This window comes from Prinia subflava, chromosome 10 (genome assembly GCF_021018805.1).
Source record: "Prinia subflava isolate CZ2003 ecotype Zambia chromosome 10, Cam_Psub_1.2, whole genome shotgun sequence".
Lineage (NCBI taxonomy): Eukaryota > Metazoa > Chordata > Aves > Passeriformes > Cisticolidae > Prinia > Prinia subflava.
This window is the reverse complement of record NC_086256.1, coordinates 27925240-27944776: the sequence shown is the minus strand read 5'-3', so window position 1 is coordinate 27944776 and position 19537 is coordinate 27925240. Positions and strand designations below refer to the sequence as shown.

The 19537-nt window shown below is 42.5% G+C and overlaps 1 protein-coding gene across 2 annotated transcripts in view; it reads left to right on the top strand.

The window, feature by feature from the left end:
- Positions 1 to 19537, top strand: part of ACBD6 (acyl-CoA binding domain containing 6) — an 81899-nt gene that overhangs the window by 39647 nt on the left and 22715 nt on the right. The window contains exons 6-7 of one of the 2 annotated variants that reach the window (XM_063406600.1): positions 2212 to 2301; positions 17575 to 17665. In XM_063406600.1, the coding sequence (XP_063262670.1) occupies positions 2212 to 2301; positions 17575 to 17646 (162 nt within the window). In that variant the 3' untranslated portion in view covers positions 17647 to 17665. Of the gene's footprint in view, positions 1 to 2211; positions 2302 to 17574; positions 17666 to 19537 lie in introns of those variants that run through there. The other variant, XM_063406599.1, reaches the window with a different exon arrangement.

Below are 19537 nucleotides of genomic sequence, written 5' to 3'. Positions count from 1 at the left end.
TGAGTAGGTTCAGAATCTTCTGGAGGTATTTTCCCTTCCACATCTGGTGTGCTCTTGCACAGAAGGTCTCCAAAGCCCCTTGCACCTCGTGTCGAGGGCGTAGCATGCTGCAGACATTTCTTGGGTGGAACGTGTCAGCTCTTTAATAGTGCACAATTACAATGCAGAGCCATTTAAGGCACTAATTAGAAAATATTGTATCCATTTAGAGTTGCAGAGAAAATATATAGGTAAGCAGAGTGTAATTACCCAGAGTGGAATTGGCCCAAGACTTGAAATCCATACTCCTGCAAATAGCACAAGGAGATTTTTAATGACTACAGATGATCAGGCTTCAGGGTTTTGTCTTGTTAAAAAGGCACCATGTGCAGCAGAACCAGCCTGCCAGTGTCGTGGGCAGGACCAGTTGCACAGTGCTCTGGTACTCCTGAGCTGTCACAATTAACTGTTGATTTTCCTTTACTGGGCTAAGCCAAGTTCAGCACCAATAAAATAAGATTATTTTTGTCCAGAGACAAATGCAAACCAACTTATTTTAATCCCTAATTTGTAGCATGAATTTTGATATAGAGGAAAGAAATGCCTTTATTTTATCATGTAACTGTACAATAAATACATTTGAATAATTGCAATATTATTCCTCTACAGATATATCAAGACACTGAAAGCATTTGTTGAAGTATTTATTGCTATTGTGCGTATTGCAGATGTGCCTCTTCCTTTTGAGATAAACATCTGTGGCTTGAGAAAAGTTGGTATTTGTCCAACTGAAATCCTAACTCTTAAGTAATTACCAGTCCAGAAATGAGTTAAGGATGCTAAACATGAATTAAAGATGTCTCCATATTTACCAATTGTTTTAAGTTGTATTCTTTTCCCCTTTTAGACTTTGATAGGGGTGTTGAGTGCAAGAATATGAATCATTAAATGGCCTGTGGATGTCATCAGTGCTTCCATAGAAAAGTCATTGTCAGAAAATTCATTGTAATGCAAGGTTAATTAGTGTAACATTAAAATTACATGTTACAAAAATTAATTAGTCCCTGGGTCAAAAAGTGTGAATTTCCTGACTTAAAATCCTGCCCTACCTCTGCTGCTGTGCCCAGGAATATCCAGCAGAAGCGGTGTGAGCTTTGGTCACAGGTGTCTCCTGCCCCTCCTGCTTTCTGGCACCGTGGCCAGGAAATTTGGCTCACAGTTCCCATTAGCAGATAAATGAGTTGCTCACCTTGTTCCCCACTGCTTTGTCAAGAGATTTATAACCAGGCATGGGCTAATTAAAATGATTTCTCCTGTGAGGGTCTGTGTTTTCTGTGACATATTGAAAAACACAGGTCAGTGTGATGGTGTCACAGCTTGAGGGAGGTGATTCCTGGTCATCTGCAGGGTACTTTCCAAGAAATCCCCTACAAGTGTGCTGTGTGCTGTCCTAAACCAGGAGAGACTGAGAGAACATTAAGGCTAATTTGCTAGGTGTACATAGAAGGTTTTCTTCTTCGTTTGCTATCTCAAAACTACGTTGAGTTACCTTTCTCAGGGATCCTAAGCCACTTCCCATGCCCTTGGCATGCAGGAAGATCTGAACTTCCATTACATCCTATCCCATGGTGGCAGACACCTGTAGAAAGGGGATGGGAAGAAAACTGTGCAGGTTTGGGAGGGACTGGAGGTAAGGATGCAGAATCCTGCCCAAGGGAGAACAGTCAGGGGTGCCTGCCCAGACACCCAGTTTTGGTTTTCTCTTCCAGCAGAGGCAGGATCTGTGGGTTGAATGTTTCAAACTTGCCAGAGGAATGAGCTTTTGGGGACTCTCATCCAGGTGACTGAGGCAGCATTGAATATCCTAACCTTGCTGTGTAAATCATTGCTCCCAGAAAAGTCAGAGGTGCCAAAATCCTAAATCTGTGTAGGAAAACAAATAATGTCCTGACTCCTGCATTTCATACTTTACTGCTTTTCCCCTCTAAATTTTTTGCTGGCTTGTGGGTTTGGTGCTAAATTAATGAAAAATTGAACAATGTATCGCTTTTGACATTTCCAGCATGATTGTATAAGTCGAAAATCACCAGTAAGGGGCATGCTAATATTATTTTGGGTTTTTTTAAAGTCTGTGTTAGTTTTGGTACTGGTGCTTATTACTTAATAGCAAGAATGATTTTCCATGGGGGATTTTTTGGCTTGACTTTGTTAATTTTCTCCTGGCTGTTTCAGGGCCGGGCTCTGCTCCACTGGGCATGTGACAGAGGACACAAGGAGCTGGTTTCAGTCCTGCTACAGAACGCTGCTGACGTGAACATCCAGGTAAGAGGGAACACAGAAGTAAATTGGATTGATGTCTTACACAGCCTCCTGACCAAATGTTTCCATGAAACTGAATTCTTCCAAAACTCCACAGCAAGTTCTCTCAGGGTGTTTATCACAGAGAAGCTGCTCCATTCTGGTGAGACCCCACCTGCAGTGTTGTATCTAGCTCTGGGGCCACAGCACAGGAAGGACATGGGCCTGGTGGAGCAAGTCCAGAGGAGGCCACAAAGTTGATTACAGGGATGGAGCACCTCTCCTATGAGGCTGAGAGAATTGGGATTGTTCAGCTTGGAAAAGAGAAGTCTTCAGGGTGACCTGATTGCAGCCTTCCAGTACCTACAAGAAAGACAGAGACTGTTTACAAGATCATGTAGTGACAGGATAAGGGGAAACAACTTAAACTGAAAGAGAGTAGGTTTAGATTAGCTATTAGAAAAATAAAATATTCCCTATGAGGGTGGTGAGGCACTGGCACAGGTTGCCCAGAGAAGCTGTGGCTGCTCCATCCATCCCTGGAAGTGTCCAAGGCCAGGTCGGACAGAGCTTGGAGGAGCCAGATCTGATGGAAGGTCTTGCTGCCCATAGCAGGAGTTTGGAACAAGATGATCTCCAATGTCCTTTTCAATCCAAACCATTCTGGCATTCTCTTACAAGAACATCCCAAAAAGGTAACCTGGGAAAAATAACAGAATTTTGAGCCTCTGAGGTTTGCAGCCCACATGTTTGAGCTTAGCTAGCACCAGTTTTAGGGTATCTGAATAGACTTCTGAACCTAAACTGGTTCAGTGACTACTTTGCAAATGGTTTCTTCCAGCCAACCAGCCTGGGTCTGCCAATGCTCCTGAGTCAACACTCCCAGTTCTGTCAGCTTGTTGTAATTAAGGGCTGGCCTGTGGAAATGTGATTGTATTCTGAAATAATTGTCCAACATATTTCTGACAAATTATGATTGACTGCTCTATACCATCATGGCACTTTTTGGCTCTGCTCTCCTTCCCAGTTTGGACATAGTTATACCTTTGCTGATGAATCTTTGAGCTCTTACTGGTGAGATCTGAGCAGCCTTCAGTAAATGCTTTGGGAATTTGTAAGAGGTGGATGTGAAGCAGAGCTACAGTCCGAAGGCTTGTGGGCAGAGCTGTAGTGTTCACAGGCTGCAGATAGCAGTGTTGGTATTTACACACAAATCAAATTGTTGTAAAAAAGTCTGTCTTGCCCTTTCCTGGGCAGAATTTCCTGTGGGATGGGTATGAGGAAGCACAGCTCTGCCGTGGCTGGTGAGATGTGTATGTTTGTGCTTACGTCCCCAGGGTTTCAGTTGTAAGGGATTTAATAGGATTGTTCCTTACACAGAAGAGGGGTAGAGTGAAGCCAGTGGGGGCTCTGCACATCCTGTCCACCTCCTTTCAGTCAGAGCAGTGAGTGCTGTGTTGGATGCAGACAGGAACAGCTTTGCATTGAAATTGGGAAGGAGTGGAATCAGGCCCATTCCCTTCACCCTGGCAGCCTGGGAGATGGTTCTGGGTTCTGTCTGAAACATCTCTTCTCTTTGACACTTGTCTCATTCCTTTGGAGGTAAAGTCTGACTCTTAGAAGAAAAAGCAGAAGAGAGAATCATCGTATTTCCCCCCCCCAAAGTATTAATTTTCTGTTAAATTCTTCTCTTTTCTTTTTGATGCATTGCACATTTTCTAACAGATTATTTTTGGCCAGTAACAAAAGGTTAATAATAGCCATAAAAAGAAAAATCAATCTTTGATATGTTTTTCCCCACCAAGGTAATAAAGGAGAATTTTTTATAAAGGTCTCTATTTGCACGTAGGTGTGTTCCCAGAGAAAGCAGACACATTTTTATTCTCAGCCATATACAAATTGCAGTAACATTTCAAGACTTTGTATCTTAATGTTTATTTCTCTCTTCAGTTTTTTTTTTGTTTGTGTTTTTTCTTTGTTTTTTACTTGTTGGGTTTTTGTTGAGTTTTTTGTTGGTTTTTTGGGGGTGTTTTTGGCAGGGTTTTTTTGTTTAGGTTGGGATTTTTTTTCTTTTCTTTTCTTTTTTTTTTTTGCCTTTTTTTTTCTTTTTAAATTTTGACCTTTACCCCAGAAGAATTTACATCCAAAGCAAAAGCAGGAGAAATTTGAAGAACACTTCTTAGAAGAAAAAGGGAGAGAGAGAAGCTCTGACTTCCTAACAGGCCATAAACACTGCAGCACCTGCTATAACACATTACCAAAGGCACTGTCAGTTAATGTGTAGACTGTAAAGACCAGTGGGTTCAGTGTCAGGGGATATCTGGTGAATGGGTGATGCTGTTTTTCCAGAGTGATGTGCTCCCAGCACAGGTTTCCTTCACACCTCTGCCCAAGCAGCCTCTGCAATCCCACCTGCCTCTCCAGGTTTTCAGGAATTCTTGTGTCTTGTTCAATTTTGCAGCAGCACCTTCATGCAGGCAGCATGAGAGATAAAGAATAAATTAGGGATTATGAGGGTTATGAGCAGGTAGTGAAGAGGAGGAATGTTACAGACCAATTTTTTTTTTAATTGCCGATGTTTTAGTACACTTCTAAAAAGTTAGTCAAACAGCATGACAGATTTATGCTCTCTTCCATTACCTTTTTAATAAATGTTCTTTCATCTTGGCTCTTTTGCAGTGTGCTAAAGGATTTAGCTGCCCTAAGCAGGCAGTGACAGTGGTGCTCTGCTGGGTGACCTGGAGCAAATCTTACCTATTCATTGTGCTTGTAGATGTGCCTTAATTTTGCTGCTTATTTTAGTTACTTTATACTATCTTGTTATCTATACTATCTATTGTTATCTTACTATCTATTGTCAAAGTACTGCAGTCTCAGGATCAAAAGGGTCTGCAAGAGTCAGCTTATTGCTCTGTGCTGATAAACAGCTTTAGGAGCAGGAAGAGAGGTCTCTGAGAATGGCTCTGCTCGTTCGTGTAGCATGCTCAAACCCACTTTAATTCTGGGAATAACCCCCTGCCCCTGGACTGCAGTGATCCAGTGCCTGTGCTTTTTGTTTCAGCAGTGGTGCTGCAGTTTCCAAAGGGTGGTTCACTGATGTCACTGAAAGCTGCAGCCACTGAATTCTCTGCTTGTTCATAATTAGCTCAAATAGCACATTAGAGAAGAGGTGGTAAACGACTGCCGTGGGTGAGGGGATACAGAAAGGCAACAGGCTGCTCTGCTTTGTTGAGAAGGGGCATTGGTGTAATTGAATTACCTAAATCTCCAGTGCCAGGGGCCATGTCAAAGCGGGTGGTGGGATGGTGTTTTGGAGCTCTGCTGGAAAAACCCAGAGCTTGGAGCTCAGTCTGAGAACAGCCTCCTTCACTGGAACTGTTTGCTTAAACCATCAACAGCACAGTCAGTAACATAATGATAAGGTGGAAGATTCTAAGCATAACACAGTGGTAACACAAGGGTTATGAAGGGGCTCAGCAACATGATTATAATATCCATTTCTAGCTCTAAAGCATAAGAAGACACAAAATTTCCTTGCAGAGGATGAGCAACAAAGGAAAACCTCTTTCCTCTGTGGAGAGAGCACCTTCTGGATGTGATGTGCTGCTCAAGCAGCTTTCAGAGGAACTCCTTTAGTGTATTTGGGGGACATAAACCATAGACTTTCCTGCTGGGCTTCCTGTGGCTGCATTTAGTTTCATTTGTGGGTACTTCATACCCCAAAATAATAATCCATGTGTTCATGGCATGCCCTTGGGAGTGTATGGGGAGCTATCTGGGAGTGGTGCTGAGCAGCTCAGCTTACTCTTTTTTAGCCTATGTGAGCAAGTCTTAACATAAATATTGTAGGTTGTAAAGGGAACTGTATCACTTGACACACAGGATAATTAAGGGCTGTGTACATATCTGTGAGGCAGAGCAGGTGAGTTTAAACCATATCTAAATATTTTATGATTTTTAAGCTGCATCATTGTGCAATTATCAATGTTATGGTAATAACTTTATGTGCTGAGATTTTTCTGTAAGTGTGACTAAAAGGATGAAAAAAGCTGTAACTGATCTTCAATTTTTATTTCCTGATTTTTCCCTTTCCTGGTAAAGTGTAGATCAGTGCACTAAGACTTTAAACCACTGGTCAGCAAGTTTTCAGTAGTCATTCATGGACACTTCCAATGTTTAAGAAGGAAACTTGAGACCAAAGCTGAAAATCATCAGGTTAAGAAATCTGTTGCTAGTATATGTGGGGTTAATTTTATTCATTCCTATATAGTTGTATTCAGTGAAAGGCATCTGGTGTCTGTGCTGTGTGCAGAGAGCATTGGTTGATTTTTGGTAGCAGTGCTGGATTTGTATTTTGTACCAATTCATGCAAGGCTGCTCAGTCATACTTATGCACTGAGGTGATGCTTGTGAGCACATTTTGAGTTAGATTGGGAGCACATTTTGAGTTAGATTGGGGTGGTTTTTTCCTTTTTTTTTTTTTTTTTTAATTTTTATTTTTAAGACACTTAGAGTAACAGGAGGAGCATGGTTGCCTCCCCAGGCTTTCTTTCTCCCAGTTCCTGACTTCCCTCCCCTATTTTCATCCTAACACTGGTGATCAGAGTGTTCCTGGAGACATGGAGCAGCCACCCCCTTGTAATACCTTCACTGACTGGGGATTTAAAAAAAAAGAAAAAAACCTTTTCAAATGAAGACAATACAAACATAATAAATGGCAGGGAGGGTTCATCTCCCTCATGACTCAATCCTTTTCAAACAACATTATTATTGACTGACCTATTGGTTGCCAAAAAGGAAAATCAATTGTACTAGAAGTAGTTGCTGGGCCACAGATCACAGTACTGACCCAGCAGAGACAGGTTGATTTTTATCAACTATCCAAAGACTAATTTCCACCATTAGTTAAAAATTAAGTAGAAATTATGGATATGTCGAAGATTGCTGAGATTGGTGGTCTGTTGGTTTTGTGTGTTTGTGTGGGTTTTCTGTTTTCCTGCCTGACTCTTAAAAGGATAAAAAGAAGCAAAGAATAGTCAGGCCTTCTTGCATGCCTGCTTTTTTTTCTTTTCAGCCTTCTTCATTTGGATTTCACAGCAAGGGTCTTGTGTTAGTGGCATGTAGATATTTAAAAATTAAGCTGGTCTCAGCAAATGTGCATCCCTTCCCTGCCTCCTGCACCAAACATTAGTCATGCCCTGATGATCCTGTGCCTGTGGGGAGATGGAGAGATTGATGTGGATGTTTTGGCTGTTGTGACCAAGGAGCACAGGCTCCATCTACACATCTTTTCCCCTCCCCAGTGAGATGGGGGATCAAACCCACTTGTGGATGGAGTGCCAGCTGCCAAAGTCCTCTGCTGTTATGACCATTCTCCAAACCTGGCTGAGATTAAATAGGAACACGACAGCCTCCTGCCCTTGCAGTTAGTGTCCCTAGGATCAATTTCTCCCTAAATACACTAAAAGCCTGGCTCATAAAGCTGGGAGGGGCTCTATCCTGGACCTGATACTGCAGCAGAGGCTTTACAGCAAGCAAAGGATGTCACAGGTACTGCTGAATTGACCACTGCTGTGGGAGGGAGCTACAGTGGCAAACGCATGGGGACACTAAACAGAGATGAAAAGCAAAGCAATGAGAGCAGATTTATTAACCACAGTAGTGTCCTTCTTCCCTTAACCACCCCCCATCCCCCTCCCTGTCTCAGTATTTCCGTGGTCAGTTTGTCAAGCAGATCTCTGAAGACTCTGCAGCCTCGTACCCCTTCAGTCTTGACACTGCTGCCAGTGGGTGTGAAAGCCATTAGCCAAAAGAAAGGAGAGATCTGCTTAGTGACAGAGGGTAGCATTCTACATTAAAGCATTGACATGGTGCCAGTCACACAGTTATTACAAGTGGCACAGCTCCATGTCTCTCCTGCGGGTCTCTCTGTGGAATGTAGATTGGCAGCAGGTTGAATGTTAAATGGTCACCACTCAGCAGATGCTGTTTTTACCTACTGGGAGAAAAGTCCCTTTCAGCAGAAACATTTGCAAAATATTTGCACTCTAAATATATGCTGGGAAAAGCAGAGATTCACCCTTGGTTTGCTCCTTAGCTTCTGAAGCCACCTCAGGCCTCATCCGCACTAACCATCAGTTGTACAGATGATGAGATGCTTCCTTCTACTTGTCCAGGCTTTTTAGCATTGTTTCTTCCTGTCTTCCAGCTTGCCATGTCCAGTCTTTGTTTCTTCTGCTCCCTGTAGACAGATGAATCATTGCTTCATGGCTGATGCAGCAGAGCAGTTGGCACCCTCGTGCAGGCAGCCCATGTGCAGCACTGCCTGCAAAGCAGCTCACCAGCCAGGAGCTGCTGCAGGCTCCTGTGTCCTGCAAAACCAAGCTTTGAAAAGTGAAATCCAGGAGCTGGTCCTGAAAAATCTCGCAGTGGTCTCTGCTGCTTTGCCCTCAAAGTGTAAAGCTGCTTTTGGGATGATCAAAAGGCAGGGTTTAAAAAGCCAGGACCAAGGACAGCGGCACATTTTAGTGGCTTGTGGGCATCACCTTGTTCTGAGGGCTGTGCCGTGCAGGGGGAGGCACTTCCCATGGCCAGTGCTGGGGCAGGAATGCAGTCTGGCAGAAGGCACCGTTTTAGCTCAGGGAGCCTCGTGCTTAATTCCATGCCTTGATTACAGCTCTTCTGTAGTACATTCCCTGTCAATGCTCACCGTGGACAGAAGCCAGCAGCAACAGTGAGCTTTGAGGTCAGTGCAGGTGGCACCATGGAGGAGAAACAGATATTTTGCTCACCACTGTCTTCACGTGTCCCTGCCGAGGCAGGAAAGAGTCTTACCTTGAATGCCTCCCTGCAAGGACATAGGATGGCCCTTGGTGCCAGGGTCATCTCTGGAATCAGCATGTGTTAAAACATCTGAGGTCATTCCTGAGGTCCTTGCGAGTGCTTTAGCCCCTCATTAAGGTGTTTGGTCGGCTGCACAAACAGGATACCACTGGCAGCCAAGCTGGTTCTGCAGGTGAACACATCACCCTGGGAATGGTCCCTAATCACCCTGGGAATGGTCCCTAATCACCCTAGGAATGGTCTCTAATCACCCTAGGCATGGTGTCCAGCCTTGCTTCATTTCCTATGGCTTTGGCGTCACTGTCCCTGCCTGAGGAACCACCAAGCCATCAGCTACTGTTTGCTCAGGAGAGATGGTTCCCAGGAGATCATTTACCATCAGCCTCTTGAAAAGCTTTCCCTGTTTTGAAGAAATTCTGTCTCTCACTTTCTCCCTGAGGACTTCTCAATTTGAAAAATGCCTCAGGGCTTTACTTTCAAAAGGAATTTTGTATTTGTCTGTTGTCAGCAGTTGTTTTTTCCAGTTTGCTCTAAAAACCGAAACCAAACAAACCCATACAGAACAAAAAACCAACCAAAAAACCAAAACCAACCAAACAAACAAACAAAAAGAAGAAAAAAAAAAAGACCACCCAAAAGCCCAAGTTCTAGGTAAATCATTGGGGCATCTCAAATTTACAGTCTTCAGTACAAAGTACTTTTGTTAAATTTTGCTGAATAAGATTGTTCTAATGCTTTAGGTGTTGGGGCAGTAACTCTTTAAGCTTATTTTGGTTAGATTTTAAGTAAGATTTTTCATTATTGTAGCTCCGTGGATTGTAAGTGTCAGAACAGCACTGAAAATGGCAAAGCTAATTTAGTAGCTTGTACATGTTACTTTTGCATCCATGAGGACAATGTCAGTGCATGAGACTTTTCAGCACAGTCATGTCTGTAATGGCAGGGAAGAATGAATGCTTTGGAGATAGAGTAGGGTAAGCATACAGTGATCATTTCATATATTTTTCCCAGAATCTGTGGCTTGGAGGCTCCTGAACCACTGTTACTATCTTGTACTTCTGGATTTTTCTTCTGTTAATTTTGTTTATCCCTCTTTTGGTTCCCAGACTTTATGCTAGTGGGAGTCTTGTAGTTTAACTGTGCATATGCTTTGCACTTGCCATGATCATTTCATGTGAGAGCCCATCTTCCTTGTGTGATGAGAAACAGTAATTGTTCCCCCAGTTACCTTCTCTGTCCTGCTTTTGACTTTATTGGCCTCCTTGATTCCCCTTGATCACTTCTCTTTCAGACTGAGGAGTTTTATCTGTTTAATCCTACTCCATTTGGAAGCTGCTCAGTAACTTTGCCACTTGTCATTCTTTGGGTCATTTCTAGTTCTTCTTTATTGCTTTCAGATGAAGGGAGCAGCACTTCTCCCAGTGCCCAAGCTGTAAGTGCAATATGAGATATAATGAAGCAATATACTGATATTTTTTCTTATTTCTTATTTTTTCTTATTTCTTATGTTTTCTTATTTCTTTTTTTTTTTTTCAATGTCTCCTTGTTGTTTGTTTTTTATTAACTACTGTTGAATACTGAACTGGTGTTATAGAGCTGTCTGTAATAACTCATGATCTGTCTCCACAGTGGTAGTAATAGCTAGTTTAGAGCCCATTGCTCTGGATTTAGGCTGAAGACTGTTTTTCCACATGTGCATTACTTGGTGTTTATTAGAGCTGAATTTCATCTGCAGGCTTTTTACCCTGTCACCTTGAGATCCTTTTGTAGCATTTTACAGGCAGCTTTTAGTTTAAAGGACTTGGATGATTCACTCCCAGCCTGCTTCCCTTGTTCCTTCTGTGGTCTGAACAACCCAGGCCCTTGGACAGATCCCTCAGAGGCTCCAGCTCTCACCAACAATTGTGCAAGTTGGTTGTTTACTATCAATCTCTAATTTTGTAATCACTTCTCAAGCAGAGGCCTTCCCTCTTGTTCTATGACAGCACATTTAATAATCTTTGGTGAGAAGGTGTGTCCAGAGGCTTTTGGAAATCCCTGTGAGCAGTCATTCCCACTCGTGTGGGATAGCAGAAGTTTTGCTGGGTAGTAAAGGCTGGTGCCATCCTCTCTCTGCCTGTCACAGGAAAACTGCTCAGTTTCTCCCTTTGGTAAGAAAACAAGTAAATCCTATCTCGGAGAAATCTTCTAGTTTACCTAACACGCCAGTGGGCTGTCCTACCTTAGACATTCCATGCAGTGTGTCTTCCCTCCTCTTTTAACAGTGCTCAGCTTGGCTGGAATAGAAATTTGTTATAGAACGAAGGTCTGAACTTCCATGAAGGTGTGCTGAGGCTGAGTGTGGTGTTCATTCTCAGTTTAGGAGGTGCCTGTCTGCAGGCTGGGTACCAGCACTGGAAGAACTGTTGAACTTCCATCATCTAAATCCATTTCTGCTGTTCCAGCCAATTAAACATTAAAATGAGCATGACAAATAAGTGTTTGTTTATGGGTCAGTAACTCCAGAGGATGGCTGTGACATGGCTGCTCGAGACAATCCATTTCAGTGCAGGCCTGGGCACCCAACATCCTCAGGTGTGTAATTGCTTTTACAGGGAAAGGGAAGTAATAAGGATAATGCAGCTATCAGGCCCCAACTCACTAGTTTGGAAACTTCCCCTTGCCAATCAAATTCCTTTGGTATTCAACCAGTTTTAGGCTTGTTCCAAAGGCATTATTGTGCTGTCAGAAAATATCCTGATGGATATATCCATTCTCTCCAGTGCTGGATGTTACCTTCTTGGTTTTGTCCACCAGCCAGCCCTCAGTGCACACTTTATGGCAACAGACAGGTCTGTCTTGTCCCTCTCTCTCCCTTCCCCCTCCCCTATTATATATTTTTTTTTCAGCACTATTAGATTATTAAATGCTTAATGACTATTCCATTCCTGCTAACTATACTTTTGATGAGCTGCAGTAATAAAACTTTGTAACAGTGAAGCGTGTGTCTGGTTCCTTTATAGGAAGGGCACATTTGGGGAGCTGAAGTAATGGGGGATAAAACTCAATTAATGAATAGAAATAAAAAGAAGTAAATGAGGTAATCAAACTCAGAGAAATTAGTATTGGCAGATCTTGAATGATGCTCTTGGATGAACAATCTTTCAAAATCCTTCCTTGTATGCTGCTGCTGTCTCTTTATTTATTATTAAAATAACATGATCCATGAGGCGCTCGGGGTGACTCCCAGCCTAGCTAATTCTAATTAATCCAGTCAGGGAGAGCAGCAGGGTAAGTGGAGCAGTCTATCGGATTGAAATTCATAACTTAATTGAGGTCAAAGTCCTGGGTTGGGAGAACAAAAGTCTTTCGCTGGGACCAGGCAGATCAATAGCAATAAATATCTGGCTTGGATGCAAGTAGCTTATAGTGACGGATTATCTGACACTGGCCAGAGGTCTTGGTCTTGTTCAGGGCAAAGTCCTAGGGCATGTAAGTGAAGGGTGACTTTTGCCAGTGTTCCCTCCAAAACCCCAAACAACTCTTGAAGGACTCATGGGACCCTCAGGAGAAGGATTGTCCATACAGAAGTCCACTTGAGTCATGCTGAAATTTGGTTTCTCAAAGTACAGGTGTCTCATCAGTAGCACAAGGGCAAGTGTCATATTAGTGCTGATGGAGGCTGCAAGAAGTTGCTCAGGCTTACAGGAACTTGGAGGTAAATCACAGCTTGTCCAGAAAAAGACCTTTAGGGTCAGGGGAAGATGAACCACAGATGGATGGGCTTTATGCCAAGTCTGTATTTATAGCACGTTTACATAGGAGGAGAGAGGAACGTTGGAAGAGGGAAGTGTAAATAATCATTAAGGTGGATTTGTAGTGTGGGAGAAAACAGCAGAGGCAAATGTGGTGTTGCCTGTTCTTCAGAAAAGCATCCAGTGTCTGCTGTGACCTCCAAAATGTTGTGTTCCAAGGGGTTTGCATGTGCTAAGGATGGCAGGTTTCCCAGGCCCTTGCCCAAGCACGGCATGAGTTTGGGTGTTGCCTGAACTCCTAAAGCAGAGAGGAAGCCTGAGGTCCTGGCCTGGGATCCGTGGCCTTGCAGTGTGCACACAGCCTTCCCTGGGAGTGGGCACTGAGATGCTCATCCATACCAGCAGCTGCAGGAGCTGCTCTGAACTTTGAAACACGCAGGTCCTTCGGCTGGAGTTCAGAATGAAAATGCAATCTTCACCTAGGCCGTTATTAATGCGATGTTTATGCAGATTGGACTGTGCTGCTCGTATCCTCTTTGCAGAGGACAAAGACTGCTGTGGTCAGCACTCGGTACATCCCAGATGGATGTTGTTCTGCCAATGCACTTCAATACAGCTTGGAAGAGGGATGGAAACCGCAGCCTGGACGCAGCCAGAGACTTGGTTTGACACACCTGCTCCTCCCATTAACACTGCATGAGTCTAAAGCGTGTTCTTGTCCAGCTTGCCAGAAATGTTCAGAAGATCTCTGGCTCCACAGGTCAGGTTTTGAGGTGTAGGGCCAAAGATTTGGCTGCTCAGGTGTCAGGTTTTAATGTGATGAGCAACTGTTGGTTTTTCTGGGTGTATAAATGGTACTTCTGTACCTCACATCTTTTTGAAACTACCTCTGGGAAACACCTCTTGTTTTCCACTGTAGGGTATTTGCTTTGTGTGGACAGAATGCAGTGAACAAGGCAGCTGTTCAGTACACGCACACAAACACACACACACACACACACACACACACATATATATATACAAACATACATACCATTGCTTTTGCCTTATACTACTGTTATTACCTACTACTTACTATTCTACTACTTTCCTCTTTAATGTCCCATCCATGGCATAACCTCCTCTTTCTTAGCTGGTGGTTTCCCTCTCCAGATTCCTGTTGGATTATTTGTGTGTTCCTGCTTCATTCCTGCCCAGCCTGTACAAGAGCAAAAAGTTCCTGAGGCTGTTAAACACTACAAACAAAACTGCACTGGCAACTGTCATCAAGGGGAGAAGGGGTTGAGTGATTTATTTTGCTGTATTTAAAAACTAACAGAAAATTCCAAATACTGAACAATTCATGACTTAACAGGAAGATCTCGTGAGCAACACATCTTGAATATACAGAACTTTGATATTGCACTTTAGCTTGAGTTACGGCTCTGCTAAGGTTTGGGAGGAAAATTAATTAAAATATGAATATAACCATTTTTTCCTCTTCATAGAGCCACACCTGTGATGCAGGTGAGAGAATTTGCTTTTTTTTTTTTTTCATCTGAGAGAAATGACAAGATCTGTCTATTCAGAGCTGGGTTTCCACAGCAATATATGTTATTAAAAAACATAGCAGTAGATGCCAAGATCTGTAGCATATCTGTGGGTTCAGTGAAGAAGTTCTCTTTATGTCTCTTTTCAGAGTCAAGTTTAGGTTTCTAATTCTCCAGTTGTGCTACAGAATCCCAGCGTGACCTTGAGCAAGTCACTTGATTTCTTTCTGCCGTGGTTTCCCATTTGGGAAATGGTGGGGCAAATAATCGTTTTTTATCTCATGGATATAACAAGATTATAAAAATATGGTACTTTTAAGAACCTTAGAAAACTGATGAAATGAAATTAAACAGATCCTGCAGTCTGGATAAAATGAGATGAAACAAGCATGAAACTATTAGTGAAAGAAATGTTTCTTTATCTTCTGCAAATAAAAATGCAAAGTGATTAAGTGGGTCTTTTCTAGCTATTAGCAATAGCAGCTCTAGCCAGCTGACTTCTGCCACCCTTGTAAATTAATTTGTGGGGTACAGTCCTGAATTTAGTATCCTCACAATAAATACCCTTAAAAATTTTGTCACCTTCTGTGATGCACAATGTTACTGCCATGATAGTACTGCAATTAACTTGCCCTGCAGATAAAAAGTGGCTGCTTTAAATGAGATGCTCTAGCACAATGGTTTGCAAATTTCTTTTAATTGATTTTTTCCTCCTCCCTGTGATATTTCCTGCCTTTACTGTCTATCTATATAGTATTTTTTTGAGGCAGGGGAAAGGAATGGGAATAAACTTAAAGGTTATTCTTGCCCAGGACTGGGTTGGAGGTCTGGTGGAGCAAACCCCACGTGTCCCTGCTGCTGGCAGCAAGGCTGAGCATGGTTAGTGATGAGCTTTGTGTGTTTGTGAGGTGCTGGGAGAAGAGGAAAGCCCCAGCTCAGACTGTGGGCATTTTCCTCCCCTGGCTTGGTGACTGGATGAGAAAATCTCTCTTTCAGCACAGCTCTCAAATCTAGGTAGGGATTAATAAACAAAACAGGAAGGAAGGGGTTTGGACTCATTGACTTTATGTAAAACAGAAAGAAGACAAGCAGAGTATTGCAGAAAGCAATAGGCTGGAACATGCTACAAAGAAACTTTGACATATGTGCTGGGACTCAGCCAGAGGCCAGGTTACCTGTGTTCAGGAAATCTCAATTTACTCTTTTTTCTTTTTGTGGTGTGTTGGGCTTTTTTTTGGTTTTTTGTGGGGGTTTTTTGGGTTTTGGGGTTTGTTGGGTTTTTTTTTTGGTGTGTTTTTTGGTTTGGTTTTTTTTTGTTTGTTTGTTTGGGGGTTTTTTGGTTTTTTTTGGGTTTTTTTGGGGGGTTTTTTTTGGTGGGTTTTTTTGGTGTGGTTGTTTGTTTTTTTTTTTTTGTGGTGGTGGTGGTTTTTGTTTGTTTTGTTTTTTTGTTTTTTGGGGTTTTTTTACTCAAGTTTTAATTACATTTGCACTGTGCAGATGAAATCTTGAGTCAGAAGGCAGAGCTGCCAAAGCTACCTGGTTCCCTTTTCTGTGACATCCTATTCCTGCTGCTATTGTGGTGATATTTTCAAGCAGTGCTCACAGATTACATGGTAATTTGGCTTCTGAAGTGGTATGAAATTGAGCATTGCACTTTGAATTCCAGTGGTCAGACTCAGAAGGGTTTGTAGAGTTACGGCTCAGCAATTGCAAATGATCCATTTTTCACAGCTTAATGACCAAGGGCCTGTTTTTGGAGTGATGGGAAGTGATCACATACACCCTTTCCTCCAGGGCTAATTGCAGAGCAAAAGAGGTTAATTTAAACCTTGGAGGCAGTTTTGATCTGGATCTTTCACAGCAGCAGGAAAACTCAGAGCTGTGGTGACTTTAAATCATTCATTTTACTTCTCAGATGGAAAAGTTAAACATGGATGTGGTCGGTTTGCTCTCATCACCTGGAAAGAAACAACTGGCTAAGCCAAGTCAGTCAGGATAAACCACAATGTAAAGGTTATAAATGTGTATGGAGTCAAAAATGGAAGATTATATAAACTAGTCATTTAAACATGGTTTAAATCATCTCCTTTTTGCCTGTCAGATCAAGTGTTCCTCTTGTGCCCATTTAAATTATAAGTCAAGGCATTAAGCAAGAGCAAAGACCATCCCTGTCCCAAAGAGATCATCTTGGCATCAGATGCATTGCCACAGGTAGTGCAAATGGAAAGGCTGAGTGAATGGAAGTAAGAGAACAAAACAGAGATCAGCAGAAAAATGGTGTTCTTGGCTCATGGCTTCCCCAAGCCATGCCAGACAGCGGTGACACGGAGGGTCATGGCACAAGGAGTCTTGCTGAGGATTTAAAGGATGGGAAGGTGTCATTACTGAGGACTTCTGGCAAAGGATAAACACATGAATTCCTCGCTTAAGTTGATGGGACTTTTACTGGCATGTGTCCTAGGGCTGGGATCAGTTAAAAAAATCCTGCGAGTGCTGCATTTCACCAAGTCCATTGGGAGGAAGAATCAGTGATGGAGAAGAAATGGGAGACTTTTCATAGAGAAAAAGAGAAAATTGCTTCATTTGCATAGGAATGTATCACAGCTGTACCCTATGCAGGAAATATTTCCTTCTGGGATAGGGTGGTTTAAAAACATGGTCACCCAGCTGCAAAATTGGTTCTGACTCAAGCAGACAATGGCTCAACTCATTTCTGGATGGGTGATGCTTTCAATCTTGTGCCCAGCTACAGAAAACACCTGGTAGGGTTCTGGTCTCCATGACATCATCTTCCATTTAAACATGGGAGTTTGCTTTTTCTAAACAAAGAATTTCTGAGCACTATTCCCAAACTAGGGAATTGTCCATCTAGATTTGCCGAGCACAATCCATCTTATTTGATGTGGCTGCTTGACAGCTTCAATGGTGGCATCTCCTGCATCATCAGGAGATTCTATCAGCATAGAAACACCTTTTCTATCATCATTTGGTCCTTGAGACACTTGGTTTGTAGCTGGTGCTACACTCCAGTGGCTCAGCTGTGTGTCTTGGGAATGTGGAGTTGTAGCAAGTGACGGGTGGTCCAAGAAGTCAGAAATACAATATTGGGAGTGCCTGCTGTGCTTTTAGCAACACTCCTCATTTCCCAAATCCGGGCTGATCAGTGGTTCTTTTATCATGTTGGCTTTCAGGAAGCACTGCTGTGGAGAAGTAACAAGGGAAAAAAAAAAAAAAAAAGGTTTCACCCTGTTTTGTTGGTTTAATAAGTTCTCTTGAAAAGGTGAGTTCTAGTTACTGTTACTGCCACTAATTTATATCCTGCTCTAACCCTAATCTAATCCAGTATCTAAGTTGTGGTGTCCTGGCCAGGTGTGGTTTTTCCTGTTCCTGCAAGAATCTTTTTGCTTCTTCTCCTTTCAAAACACTCAACCAATTTTCACCTCCATTTCTCTCTCATGTTCTTTGTAGCTACTGGGCAGCTGACCAAATGTTAGGTGTCGTCTCTTTGATAACATTTAGAAAAAAGAGAGGAATGCAGGAAATACCTGATCTATAGCACTAAGGGTTCTTTTCTGCTAAAAAAAACCCAAAACAAAATCCTAAGCAGTGTTTTAGCCTAAGATTCAGAAGGTTTCAAAGAGACATCAGTTAAACCTGCCTGCTCAGTGAGAGCCTACAAGTGGATCTTTCAGATGTCTGAATGTCCCCTGGGGATTCACATTATTAATATCTGCCTTATGACAAGGTGGCTGTGCTGATGCCAGGCTTTTTTTCCCAGCCGGCGTGATTAATTTTTCCTTCCTTTCTTAATATCGCCGAGCCAGATGCTACTAAATGTCCTCACAGTGTGTATTGCTGTTCTTAGCTACTCCTCCTTCCCCCCTACCCCTTTCCAACTAATTCATATAATGGCTCTGGAGATGCATTTTGAGCGTCACAAAAAGCAAAACTTTGAAAGCCTCCTGAGGTGATGGACTTGACACGTGCAGATCTGGCCTCCCGACGCTCCTGGTGGGCTTGAAAGCTTCGTGCCAGGTAGTCTGTCAAGAACATTTCCCAATTCAGAGTGTGCTTATTTGCCTAGCACTTTACAAATTATATCCATGCAGAAGTGCTGAAGTGCAAGTATTCCTGGTGGGGAGGTTGACAGCGGGGTGTTGCTCTGACGTTTTGGAGACAGAAAATTTTGGCCGAGGCAGAGGAGGAACACTTGCATTATTTATGGAAAGTGCAGTGGATTTCAAGCACTGATTTATTTTAAGGGCACCAAAATATTGTGATACTGAAAAAGATCTTTATTCTGCAAATGGAAATTAGTTCTCCTTCACAGGTTTTGTTCCGTAGTGCGACTGCACAGGCCTGAGTGGTACCAATTGAGAGGGAAGACCTTAACAAACTCTACAGCAAACACCTTGTTCCTGAAGTGTTCCTGCTTAGCAACATATCTATCAGTTTCTTCCATATAATAGATTTGTGGGTCTTCTGTATTTATCCTCAGCTGCTTTCAGTCATTGGTGCATTCACCTGTTTCTCAGGGGATTTTTTCCAGAGGAAGCAAAACTCAGAATGAGAATAGTTAGTGGCTAATAAATTAGGATTTAATTGTTTATTTTTTGGAAGTGTTAATACTGTCTGTGCTAGGTGGATCAGTGGACTGAATGATGGAAGTCTTAATTTACGAAGTCTAGAAAATAGCATTTCCTAATTTCTAACAGGACAAGCTAAAATCTCCCACCCATTATGTTCTACTGTTTGGGTTGTTTTTGCAATGTAACAGTGAGAGAAGGTATAATATAAAGCAATTAATTTACCAGTGCAAATAGAGCTGTAATTAGGGCAATCAAGTCTTCAGTTTTAGTCTGAAGTTCAGGTTTTTTGTGGGAGGATGAGGATACTAAGAATATCCTGAGAGTAAGGATTCTCTTAAGAGCATCCAAAGACAAGAGCACGACTCCCACAGTGTTCTGTTCCATAACAGACAGCTGGCCATTCAGCCATGGGTAAGGCAGCCTCAGACAGCCCTTTGGCCCAGAGCAGTGTGGGAATTAAGTTAAAATTAACCTGAGTTTGGAAAACAACTAGCACCACTTTATTTGTCCATTTAATTGAGTTATATGATGCTGTGTAAGTATGCTGACCCACAGACGTAAATTG